This window comes from Lycorma delicatula, chromosome 5 (genome assembly GCF_047948215.1).
Source record: "Lycorma delicatula isolate Av1 chromosome 5, ASM4794821v1, whole genome shotgun sequence".
Taxonomy (NCBI): Eukaryota; Metazoa; Arthropoda; class Insecta; order Hemiptera; family Fulgoridae; genus Lycorma; species Lycorma delicatula.
In genome coordinates this window covers 160,799,937-160,813,374 of record NC_134459.1, presented here as the reverse complement: position 1 = coordinate 160,813,374, position 13,438 = coordinate 160,799,937, and the positions used below count along the sequence as shown (strand labels likewise).

Genomic DNA, 13,438 nt, shown 5'->3' with positions numbered 1-13,438 from the left:
TAATATTTACAGATGGTATTAACAATTTGAAACTACTGGCTGTATTTGTAATGGGAAAGGCACAGGATTATAAGTGTGTCTGAAGACAATGTTGGATGTGTAAGAAAGTCTTTTGTGCATAGTCCTAGGAAATCCATTAGGAAGGCTAACCACCAATTAGCAATTCCAGTGATGTCTGTTTGGAGAGTTTTAAAGAAACACTTACAACTGTATCCATACCGTTTACAGCTGTTACAAGCTCTAAAGCCTACTGATTATGGTCTGCATGCTAGCTTCACAAATGAAATGCAACATGACTATGAAGACTTTCTTTATTGTGTCATATTCAGTGATGAATCGTGTCATGTTAATGGAAAAGTAAACACTCATGTGTGTATCTGGAGATTAGAAAATTCTCATGAAATATTGCAGTATGAATGAGACTCCCCAAAACTGAATGTTTTTTTTTTTTTTTTTACATATTCCAACCACAAGTTTATGGGCCATTCTTTTTTGCAGAACCATGTGTCTGGAATAACTATCTTGATATACTATAACTATGGCTCTTTTCCCAAATGCAATACAAACCACAGATCTTGATTTGGCAACAAGGTGGTGTACCTCCTCACTGGCATAAAGCTGTACATGATTGGTTGATTGAAATTCTCCCCAACTGCTGGATTGATTGCCGGGGACCAGATAACAGAGCTTGTTTGTTCACCCAATCTTTCCCTGTGCAATTTTTTCTTTGGGAGCTTATAAAGGAACAAGTGTATATACCACCAGTACCAGCTGACCTACCTGACTTGAGGCTCAGGATTAAAGTATTTGTTGCATCAGTTACTTCAGACTTTCTGATAAAAGTAAGTAAGTTTCTTGTTCAATGAACTCTCCTGCCGGCTGGATGTGTGCTGTGTGGCGAATGGTGCTCACATTGAACATTTATAAGAAAGACTGAATTGCTCATTCATTTCAGTATAATTTATCAGTGTAAGTAAAACTTAATAATTATTGCATAATTTTAAAACCTTGATACTCATTTTCTAACGCACGGAAGTTTAATTTCTTATATTGTTATGGTATATTTTTTCAGATTGTGCGTGTAGCTTGTGGAATCAGAGGTGCAACACTAAGGCACAGAGTTACTGCTGGTAAATACAACTGGTTTAATCAACTTTTGCAATTTTTTGAAGTGATGGATTATCCTGTACCCGGTTACAATCCACCTCAAGTTATTACTGAATTACATCAGCATCTTTGGGATTGTGCTATTGATTATAGGTTTGAATGATTGATAATTATTAATTACTCATTGGATAATGTAAGCTATGTTAATTCTTCTCTGTCCATCCTTTCCCAATGGAGAACACAATCTTAATGCTGGGTATCAGAATTCTTGTGTAAAATTACTTAAAAAAAAGTAAAAAAGTAGTTCCTATTTACGAATGACCTCAAACTGTTTTTTGTTTTTCATTTGCTCTAGCATTAATTTCCTTTTATCAAATTATATCTTTCAAAACAACAAGCAGTTACACTTTGTAGTTTTTCCCTTAAACTTCAAACAATTATTGTTTCTTTGATTTTTTTTGTTGAAAAGCCTTATTTAATTAGAGTATCAGAATCAAGAAGGCTGTTTTCTAACCCATAAAAAAAGTTCACTCGCATTCAAGCCTATCAGGTTAGCATGGTCCCTCAATCAGTGCAGCTGGAATAGATACTTCATTTTCATCAATAAAACATGATGAAAATAGATTCTGAGAAATTGAAATTTTATCTAGATGCCAGAGAAGCTTGCATTCAAGTTTAATTTTATAGACAATATTTTCATTATGATAATATATCCTTTATGATGTGAATCACTGGTTTCAGTAAAATTGAGTTCATTATTGACTTCATTAGAATAGAAATATTATATTTCTGTGGAAATTATCAGATAGTTTCTGTGGAGAAATAATAACGTGCTGTTTGAATTTGGGACATAGTAGGTTAATGCTTGTATTTTTCATGACTTCTAGTGTTACTCCAGTATTTCCCCCCACCCTCCCAATAATTGTTCCTATGTAACATTTTATCACATTCTCTATGATAATAATTGTTATATAGGATTGTGATAGTAAGCAGAATCTGTTCTACCCTAGGTTTGTTCAAAATAAAAGTTCATGATTTGACTTTTAATGATTTTCTATAAGCGTTTTCTAACATCTTAATTTGTTTTAATATTAAGGTCATATCGTGACCACACATTTCAATGTAAAATTTTCTGCCCTTTTCATTGGTGGGGGTCAAAAATAGGTGATTTCATTTTTTTTTAAATCATTTAAACCTTGAAATAATGGTCAAGGTCAAATCCAACGTCACCATGAGGTGTCCCTCTCTCTCAGTAACTTTTATTTAGGTCTTTTTTTTGTATTGTGCATAGTTTACGAGAAATTCGTCTAGGGCGATTAAAATGAAACACCCTATATATTGCATCTATCTATTTATGGTCTTGTGCATAAATTGCATCATTACTTAAAATTTTTATGTGGAACAGATAAAAAAACGTATAGCAAAAATCTTTTAAGCCGAGTAATACATCTAATTTGATTAATAAATTCTTTTTTTTGTCTTTTTACAATTTATTTTTTTTAAAGATTTTATCATAAATCTTATTATTATTTATTGCTTTTCCATGTTGACATTCTTTTTAGATTTTATACTACTATTAACAGAAAGATATTTTAATTTATTTTTTCACAAATTAAATCAGTGCAGCAAGAATTAATTGTCTGCAATAAGAGTTCCTTATTATTTTTTTTTTTGGTCCCGCTATCCCACCCTTCCTGCAATAAACTGAAGGTTTTTATGAAATGTGTGTTGCTAGGAAACAACAGTATTAACTGTTTAAAAGTAAACTGTTTCTTTTTATCCTTAACTTATTTTTTGTCATGAGGTAGTATTGTGCTATTTAAAGGCTTGCTATCAATTGACAGGAAAATAGAAAGGAATTATTTTGTCCAAGAATATCATTGTTTTCCTTTAAATCTGCAATTTCTCTTAATTGTAGATTTAAAGGAAATAATATGTGCATCTAGTAGATTATTACTTCTATTTCCAGCTTGTAATTTTTAAAATTTTAGTTTTAATATTATTTTCCTTATATGTAATTACAGTGAATAATAAATATATCACAAAATGGATTGCATCTAGTATTGACAAGATACGTTTGTATATATATATATATATATATATATATATATATAAAAATTATTTTACAGAAATGAATCTTTCCTCTATACTGTTAAATTATATGTAAATTATATAACTATCTAGTACAGAATATTGAGATGACATATCTTAACTTAAGTTTTCATAAAAGTACGTACTTTCATGGGATCCTGCATCCTCAGTCGGTGATTGAAATAATTCCATTATTGCATAATAAAAATTAATATACTAAAATAGTCATTGTAGATAATGCAAGGTGAGATAAGACGTGCGAAAAGTTTAATTTAAGCAAATATTTAAGTTTATTAAAGATTTAATTAACACAAAAAGACTTATTAAAATCATTATATACAATTTTAGTTTATAAAGTTCGTGTTAATAAAGTTTAAGCTAAGGAGAGCAACTACATGCTTGCACTGCTTGAAAGTGTCTAACCGTTTATCATAAATTGTCACACTCCCCTCCACTCATCTACGATAATCTCCAACAATAATAATTGCATATTAATTTACAAGAGTGCTGCTATCTGTTGCAGTTTTTGTATGACTGTCTCCCTCAAACATTCTTGATGGTTCATCAAATTGAAATTTGTTTGTATTTATATGTGTAATATTTTTCTAATATATAATTGTATGTCATCTTTATTAATGTATATTATTTGTAAAAAAAAAAAAAAACACTTATACAAATAAGATTAATAGAGCAATCAGATATACACATAATATAACAAAAAAAGTTAAATAATGAAATAAATGTAAAATATATATCTATGGTATCACTAGTAATACCATTGATTAACATTACTAAAACTTAACAAACAAATATTTTCAGCATATAAACCTAATAACCACATAATAAAATAATTGAAAAGTAATAATAAAATAAACAATCTGAATGAAATTTATAATTAAATGAAATGATTGTGATGCTATTTATGTAGGGAAAACTGTTTTGGTTTCGCCAATAACTTGGCACTGCTAGCAAACAACATTGACAAAGCTAAATCACAGATATTAGAAGTTATATAATTGGCCTCAAAATTTCATTCAAAAAGAAATTGCGCCCCAAAAACCACATGATTAAAAGAAGTAAACATAAATAGTAATAAAATCAAAATAGTAACCAATTTAAATACCTCAGAGAATTAATAACAAACTAGCTAAACCTCAAAAATAAACCTGGTACACTCACAATAAAAACTGCCCATCAATAAACGTGAAAAAGACACCACAAAACAGTTATAAAACCAGAAGTCACTTATGCAGCAGAAGCACTCTTCCACCTGAATGAACAATCAAAGACAGACCAACTCCAGAAAATTGGAAGAACCTGCATCAATAATAAGTACCAGAAAGACAGGCAGTGGTGGATTGTGCCTAACAAAGTCGTGTACGAAGAGTTAGAACCCATCACTGATACCGTGCATAAGAGGAAACTAGGATTCTTTGGACATATAATGAGGATGCTAGATTTAAGACTTCAGAAACAGTATAGTACAATCTTGACTTGAAAAACACCAAGACAGGATGCAGATGGACCAGAGAAAAAGAGAAGATCTGAAGGAATTTGGCCTTACCAGAAAATACTACAGGTAAGATAAAATTAAACAAGAAAATTAAGAACAAAAGCCCTTGCTTCATACTCATAACAAGAAACTTTTTAACTCTGGAAAGGATACAAAAATTGGAACGTATGAAAAAGTACTGGGAGGACTGCAAGACAGTCCCATCGAAAAGAGACTTTGATAACGGACTGACTAAAGTGGTATGTGGTCATATAAGTTAAAAATTGTTTTAATGTTTCTCTAATTATGATACCATTTCTTGAATTGTTTTTTTTTTTGCATACATTGCAAATCTGTATATACAGTTTTTCTATCATCCTTAGTTTTAAATAAATTACGCTTCAAAAAAAAATTAAGGGAAAATATAGTTAAAATCTGTAAAATTTATAATTTTGTATGGCCATTCCTGTGTTAGAATGATTTTGCTGATGCTTTTCTTTTATAAATAGCCTCATGCGTATCCCAAATTAATGTCCAACAGTTATTGGCTAGCATGTTAATATTCTAGCCCTTTATAGATCGACTTTCGAAAAAAAATGAAAAGTTGCGGCTTTACAGAATCAAAATGACTTGGTGGAAATGTTCACCATGTCCATTATTTACATCTCTGAGGTTGTCCGGGGGAAAAATCCAGATGTGAGTGGAGGAAATGTATTTTCAAAGACATATTACATCCCATAGCTCTGTATGAAGTAAGAAGTTTATTAACAATATCGTGGTAATTGTCAGATTTTTGTTTGCCAAGAAAATTTTTGCAAATGTCTTTAAGTGAAGCCTAAGCTGCAGTTTCTACATTTTCACATTGAGTAAAATACATCATCTTTGACCAGTTTTCTTATTTGAGGACCAACAAATATTCCCAATATTCCTTCTTTAATTTTTCCTTCACTTACATTCGGAAATTTCTGTCTGATGTACAAGATTCTGATACTGTCCTTCTTCATTGCTTTTACAAAATTTTTCATTAGACCTAGCAAAATATGAAGAGGGGGTAAAAATATTTTTTTTGGGTTGAACTAAGGGCTTGTGAATAATATTTTTCCCATTTGGAGTTAAGTTGTCTCCTTTCTTCCACTCTTTGTTTTTCCTGAAACGTTTGTATTTTTATTTTTTTTTTTGAAGTAAATTCCAACCTTTCAGTCTTGATCCTAACAGTTCAGCTTGAGTTTTTGATAAATTTAGATCCCTAACCAAGTCATTTAATTCACTTTTTGATATAAGATTTGGCTTATTGGAAGATAATTCAAAATCAGAATCATTGTTGGGTCAGTACTTTCTGATTATTCATCGCTGCTTTCAAAACATAAATTCACAGGTGGCTCAGGAACTGCAATGATTTCACTGTGAAATACGTTGCAGATTGCAATGAAGGATATTTTACAGTATGTTTAGATTTTTTTTAGAAATTTCAGACACTTGTTGAACAAAATTTAATGCTACCACACTGTGATGGAGAAATAACATCTCTTCTTTCTTTCTTCTGAAAGGTTCTGGGTTTGAATCTGTCAGGCATGGTATTTTTTCATATACTACAAAATTTCCATTTCTCATTCCTATGCACAAGCTTTGAACTTACATTATGAGTTAAACATTAAACATAGAAATGCTGTTCATAATAAAAAATCTTACTTTAAAAAAAGTTGCTCAGTTACCTTTTTTATGACTGAATTTTATTTTTAATAAAAAATAATTCTAAGAAACTTGCATGCCATAAAATTATTACAAAAAAAAATCCACAGAATCTTTTTTCTTAATTCATCTATTTACATTCTAAATTATATTCTGTAGTACTTAGTGGAGCATAATTCTTAACTTCTTAACATTGTTTGTTAAAATGTTCATAGATAATTTTAGAAACATTTTACCAAATGAGAGCTGCATAATGATAGCTAATATCTGTTTAAAAGAAGTAAGGTTTTAGATTATTTTAAGTACTTTCTTTGTGGTTGTATTATTTGTATGTCTAAATTTTTTTGTTAATTGAAAAAAATAAATTCATTAGTTTTTTTTTATTAATTGAAGAGTTGATTGTATCTCTATTTGTTATAGGCCTCTGAATCTTCCTCTTCGCTCAGTTGTGACTATGGGAAATTTAAGTATATCAAGTAACATGATTGCAAAAACTAATTCATCTACATTACGTTTCATTGCTGAAGAAGTTTGTTTATTTATATCTGATAAAACATCTAGTATTGTGGATTTACAAGCAGATTATGTTTGCGTTCTCGATATAGGTTTATTTGAATTATCTCTTCGTTTAGCTGATAATCCTCGTGTTGATCTTAGAGCTTCTAATAATATTGTACATATTACCACTTGTTCTGATTCAGCGCGTGCACTTGGACAGTTGATTACTTATTTTGCTTGTGATGGTGATTTAGTAGAACAAAAAAGTTTCCCTAAAGAAGAGAAATGTTCAGATTTAGATAATGAAACGATTAATACTTTAAGTGATTCTACTGCTGAAAGAGTTAATAGTTTAATGGAAGATGCAATGCTCGATGTACATGGTCCTCAAGGAATTGTTTTAAGTAAGTCCATTAAAAGAATTTTTCTCATTTATGTATATATTGTTGTTATTTGTATATGCTGTACTCTTAAGTAGAATCTCATTTACTGAGATTAGACATGAATGTAGCTGGTCAGATTTAAGGAAAAAAATAATTTGTTGATATTTTAACTCTAGCAGTTTAAATATTTTTTCATCCCAGATAAAATGTTTATTAAGAAAGCAAAACTGGATTTTATGTATATAAAATATATCTAAAATTAATGTATTGTCATAGCTTACTGACCTTAGTTAATTCATTCTTTAGCATTTTGTAATCCATGAAATCAGTGATGAATCAAGTAGTTAATACTTATGAAGAAAGTTAATGTTAATAATTATAAACAAAAATTAAGAAGTGTTAAATCTAGTGATATGCAATTGAAAAAACTAAAATGCCATCAGTTTAAACTTTTTAAAGTATAAATATTTGAAAGCTGTGTAATATAATAATGAAAGCTTTATATATTATATATATATACATATGAAAGTGAATGTTTATTTGTTTGTCCTGTATGCATTCCTATACCATTCATCCAATTGCGGTGAAACTTTGGTGAGTTGGTGTGCGCATGCCTGTGAAGGTTTCTGAATTAGTTTGAACCCGCTAAGTGGCGCTGAGGTTGAGACATTTAGAAAAATTGTATTTATGGACCGATTTGGCTCATATTCAGAATATATATTACTTATGTGAAAAAAATGTTTTTGCAAAAACTATACCCTTTAGGTGGTGCTAGTGTCAAATTATTTATAAAACAATCCAACAAATGTACAAACAACTTTCTTCTTCTGTATATAAAAGGCAATGCTTGTAAAATTTTTGTAGCACTGTGTGCAGCCTTTTTTTTTATATAGGGGGTGTGAATGTTGAGAATGAATATCAAGTGGTCGAGGTTGGCCATTTGTCTGATTAGTGGTTAACCATACGTCATAACACCTAATTCATCTGTTTGATCATTTCTGCTGTTGGCGTTGCCTGGGTCTGGTGACTTGTCTCTCTCAATTTCTTTATTGCTTTCCACACCTCCTGTTTGAGAATTTCTGATTCTCTCTTCGACACTAATTCTACCTTGTGAGCACTCCTTGGTCATCATGGTATAGGTTGCTGCAGTACTCTCAATCTTCCTTTAATCTCCCTACAGTTGGTAAGAAGTTTACCTTCTGTTCTATAATCAAAGATTTTAGTTTGAAGGTGTTAATAAGTCTCCTTATTTTTTTGAACATGGACTGTGTTTCATTATTCTCGTGCAGCTGCTCAGTTTTATTGCAGGTTTTTTGTATGCACAAATTTCTATCACAATGACACCATCTTTGGATTTTAGCTTACAATTTTTAGTAATTTACTGAGGACTGACCGGGTGGTGCCTTTTACTCTTCTGAACTTGGTCGAGGAACAATTTGGACAATTTCATTGGATAATCAGTTTTGTTTGCATCTAAACTGCGGTACTTCTTTAGCTGTCTCCTCTATGACTTCCAGGGGCATGTTTTCTAATTCTTCCCATTTTTTCAAAGGTGCTGCTTGTTCGCTCTCAACATATTTTTCAATGAACTTGACTTAGTTTCTGAAGGTATTCAGTCTTTTGAATTTTGAAAAGACTAGTCTTCTGTTTTTACTCAATTGACACACAACTTGACTCTTAACAGTTTGTTTAACAAACATAGCAACTGATGGTCCAACCTGCAGTCTCTGCCAGGACATGTTTTTGTATTCTTGACTGAAGTTTTTTATCTCTCTGAAATTAACGTGTAAAATTGATTTTGTTGTGATATCTGGCGCACATTGAGATCCATATATACAGCCTACACGGATACTGTCAAAAGTGTGTATTGGATATTTGGAATCTTTTCTTTTGACAGAGTTGCAAAACTTTTCCCTGCAATCATTTCTTTCACTAAGACCATAGCCACCATGCACTGTTAATGCCATTGCTTCACTGCCTACCTCTGCAAATTTTTTTTTTATGATAGCGATTCATAACATGGGGAAAGTTTGTTATAAAACTCTTCTATTTCTTCATCTTCAGCTACTGATAGAGCATGTATCTGAATTATATTGAACTTCACCAGCTTTGTGTTAAATCTCACCAGAAGGATTGCTATAAATTGGTCCATATTTGTATAACACATATTTCCATTCTCTCAATATAGTAAGTGAGACACCACTGCTTGATTGTTTTGATTTTCCTGGGAAATATACCTCATTTCCTTCTAATGTACTGAAGTGGCTGTTGTGTCTCTGCTAGTCCCAGTATTGGAATCTGGATTCTTTGACCTTCTTTCTCGACAGCTGCAAGCTTGCCAACTTTCTTAAGTTGGCAAGTCTTTTCAGTTCCAGCTTACAACCTTGTTTACTCTTCCATTGATGGTGGCTGAGGTCCCACTCGCAGTCCCCCCTGAATTCGATTTGAGGGCTTGAAACTCCGGAACATTTACCTGTTGCAAGATCATGATGGGTTTTTTGGAAAAGTTACTTTTGGTGATTTTCTGTTGCCTTGCACGAAGATTTTTTGTTAGAATTTACTCCCTTAGCTGAAAGGTCCAATTTTAAGCCATTGGATACTTGCTTCTTCACTCCAAGACTAACGTGTGTAACAAAGCTGTTACAGTGTCTGGGCATTGTTGTGATTGAGGTACCAGTGATCTACTGATCTTGATGTAGTCTGTAGTTGTTGAACAGTATTTACAAGATTGCCCCCTTTTAGTTGTTGAACAGTATTTACAAGATTGCCCCCTTTGGAATCTCTCTCAGAGAGGTTTCCACCCTGGATGTGGGTGCGAAGAAATTCCTCCCCTAGTTATTGTCATTCATTTGATGGAACTGGCATCTGTTACAAATGAGCGACTGCTAACTAGACAGTAACATTACAGTTAAACTCAACCTAACTTAGAATGAACTTACTCTAGCAACAAAACAACCTGTGCTCTGTGGGACTTTAATGTTGTATATCCATAAAAAATTGATAGTCCTCTGTTTGTAGGGTACAACTGTGCTACATCTCTGCTAATGTAAGCAGAAAAGTATTATGATAACTTGACTACTTGTAATGATTTAATGCTAAAATGAAAGTTAAAATGTCTGCCCTTAAATCATAAAATAAGTACACTTAAAATTTTAAAAATTGGGAATGGTGTGATTTTTGTTAACCTGTATAACTGTATACATGCACTGGATGTAATATGTAGATTTTATAGTAAATTATTCTGTCTTAAATAGATATTTAGTAGTGTGCATGTTTTTCTAGTCCAGTAGTAGCCTGACTTAATTCATTTCATGTTTTTCTGCTGTATTCAAGATTACTTGGTAATATGTTAGGTGTTGTAGAAATCATAGAAATAATGTATGGATTTTTGTGTTGTCAGGAGATGGTCGAAGAATTGAAGGTGTCCAAGTATTCTTCTTCCCTGATGAAAAAGGTGGTGGTAGTGTTATTAGTAGTGTTTGTCCTCATCATGAATGTGATTGGGCCGCATCTGATATTGATAGTGATAGTGATTTCTGTATACTGGACCATGAAGCTGGATCAGGGATGATTGTAATAATAATTAACTATTTAAATCATCATATATAATTAAGCTATTAAATTTGTATCTAAAATATTGTGCTTATTTAGCTCTAATTAATTGAAAAAAGAATAATACTTAAAATAATACTCCCGTTGTAAAGAATATACTAAAATAATACTCCCGTTGTAAAGAATATACTTGAAAGTTGTGATTTTATTAAAACGCATGTCAGGAAAAGATAGCCCTAGTTTTATGTGTAACAGTAAGATAAAGTAATGAAAATTTAAAAAAAAGGCATGATTTATAATGCAATCACCTATTAAGTAGAGTATTTAACCTATTATTAGAAGTGTTTCCTTTACATTGTCTCAGTTTTATGATTGTAATGCATGTAAAACATAGGTAGCAGTCACTTTGTTTCTTTCTTTCTTTCCAAGAGTAATGATTTACATTAAATATCCAGCCTCTGTGGTAAACAAAGTGAAGGTGCCACTTTTGGAGAACATTGTTCTATAAGCAGATGGTGGACTTGGGATATCAGTATGCAAAAGTACATTGACACACTGAAGAAGACAGTAACCACTTCATCATTTTAATAAACCTAATGTAGAATGTTTATTATCTTGAGAATCACTGTGTTAGTTTCAGGAGTAACTTGTGTCTCATGTCAGGTCACCTGTATTTACAGGATAGTCCTTTTTAGTCCTCTTTTTTTACACAGGATATATCACAAAGTTCTCCCGGAACCTAAATAATCTATTCTACTTGTGAAAATAATGGAAAAAGTTCATATACACATGTATGCTATAATGCTTCATTTGCAAGTCAGCTAGTGATAGGTTTCACTCTGATTTCAGCTACCCTGGCAAAAAGAGGTCATACTAAAATTTTTAGGATGTTAATAAAGAGCAGAATTAGTGATTTCTTATGGTTTTTTATCTCAAAAATAAAAAAATAAAAATAGATAGGTTCCAGAAATGTATGCAGTAGTTTTTGAAAAATCATGGGTGAAAACCAATAAATTAGGTATAAACCTTATTTATGTTTGAGCAATTATAATAGTTATGTTTGAGCATTCATTGGGTAATAAACACCAAAACCTTCTCTAAATAAAACTTGTAGAGAATTTAATTCTGAACAAAATGGTTTAAGATAAGTTGAATTAAACAAAGAAAAGTTATAAAAATTTGAAATTTATTTAGAAATAGTATATTACTAGATTTGTCAGACAAGTACTTATTTAATGTACAAAAATCAAATTCTTTTTTTTTGGTAATGTGAAAATTTTGTAAAAACAAGATTTACTGTTAAAAATTAAAAAAAAAATTGAAAATTGCACAAAATAAAATAAAAATTAGTTAGATATTTTTTTTATGATGAAAATACAATAAATTATTTCAGTGTTGGCAGTAAAATAACAACAGCTGGATCAACAATGTGCAATACTGTATTAGTGCTTAACCTTTTCAGATCATTTAGTCTTGGAACTGGTTATGTACGGCGTCAGTTTTAAAACGCTGTTATAAAATCATTTTATATTGCATCTAGTCAGTTATTTTGTTTTATATTCACGAAGGAATCAGTTTTATTACACAATTTGAACGACGTTTATACAATATAAAATGTTTTATTTAGACTAGAAAAAATATGACCATTTTTTTCTCAGAAATGTGTGTGTGACTTGTCTATTATAATTGCTATGACGATTATGGATTTATTTATTATTTACAAAAATAGCTTATCTAAGTAGCAACATATCGATGTATTGAAACATAATAAATTGTGATATATGGCACACACAAAAAAAATAAGGAATTTGTGGTCATAAATACGTCACTTTTACTTGAGGTCTATAAATATCTTTTCTGACAAATGATATTGGTAAACATGTAACACATAACGATTTGTAATGAATACCTTTTTCAGTGGTGGGGATTTTTATAAAACGTACTTTTCTGAATCGACTTTCACTTATACTAACATATGTTACTAATCTGTGATTTATGGCACGGGTTTTTCATCATATTTTGCCCAATTTTCAACCGATTTGCTTGAAAGTATTATTTTTAAAATCAGCAAACAATGTTTCATAAACACAAAGCAAAAAAAAAATTCACTAATAAAAAACGCGGTAGAAATGCGCAAAAAAAATTCTGCAATTAAATTATCGTAATTTTTGTACTGTTTCAATTTTTTTGTTGTTACAGGCATAAAAAAATATCCAGTGTTAACGGTTTTTTTTGTCAGAATCTGTTAAATCTCTTTAATGTACTGTAATTTTTTTCACAAGAGGGTAGCATAAGACTATGCAGGGAGGCAATCAGATACCAACATATTTTCACTGAGCGCTAATCAAGCACGGTTCATTGTGGTGGGAGAAGGTTAAATCATTCTGTAAGTTACATTAAGTAGATCGGGTATCATATCCTCTGTTGTCAATGTATTCCTCTGTTGTAAATAAGTACAGCATTACTTCAATAGCAAACTAAAATTCACAGAATACCTTCACTAACAACAGCACAGTTCACAGTACCAATATATTTATGTACCTTATATAATGATTTAAACACTAATGCAGTATTGACCATTATTGATTAGCTGTTGTTATATATTGCCTACTTTGAAATAATTTTT

At 30.9% G+C, this 13,438-nt stretch overlaps 1 protein-coding gene across 1 annotated transcript in view; it reads left to right on the top strand.

Annotated features, from left to right (window-relative positions):
* Atg2 (Autophagy-related 2) overlaps window positions 1-13,438 on the top strand; it is a 173,078-nt gene that overhangs the window by 112,872 nt on the left and 46,768 nt on the right. Inside the window, exons 24-26 of the mRNA XM_075367443.1 lie at window positions 1,073-1,260; window positions 6,800-7,281; window positions 10,661-10,833. Coding sequence (XP_075223558.1) covers window positions 1,073-1,260; window positions 6,800-7,281; window positions 10,661-10,833 — 843 coding nt within the window. The remainder of the gene's footprint in view (window positions 1-1,072; window positions 1,261-6,799; window positions 7,282-10,660; window positions 10,834-13,438) is intronic.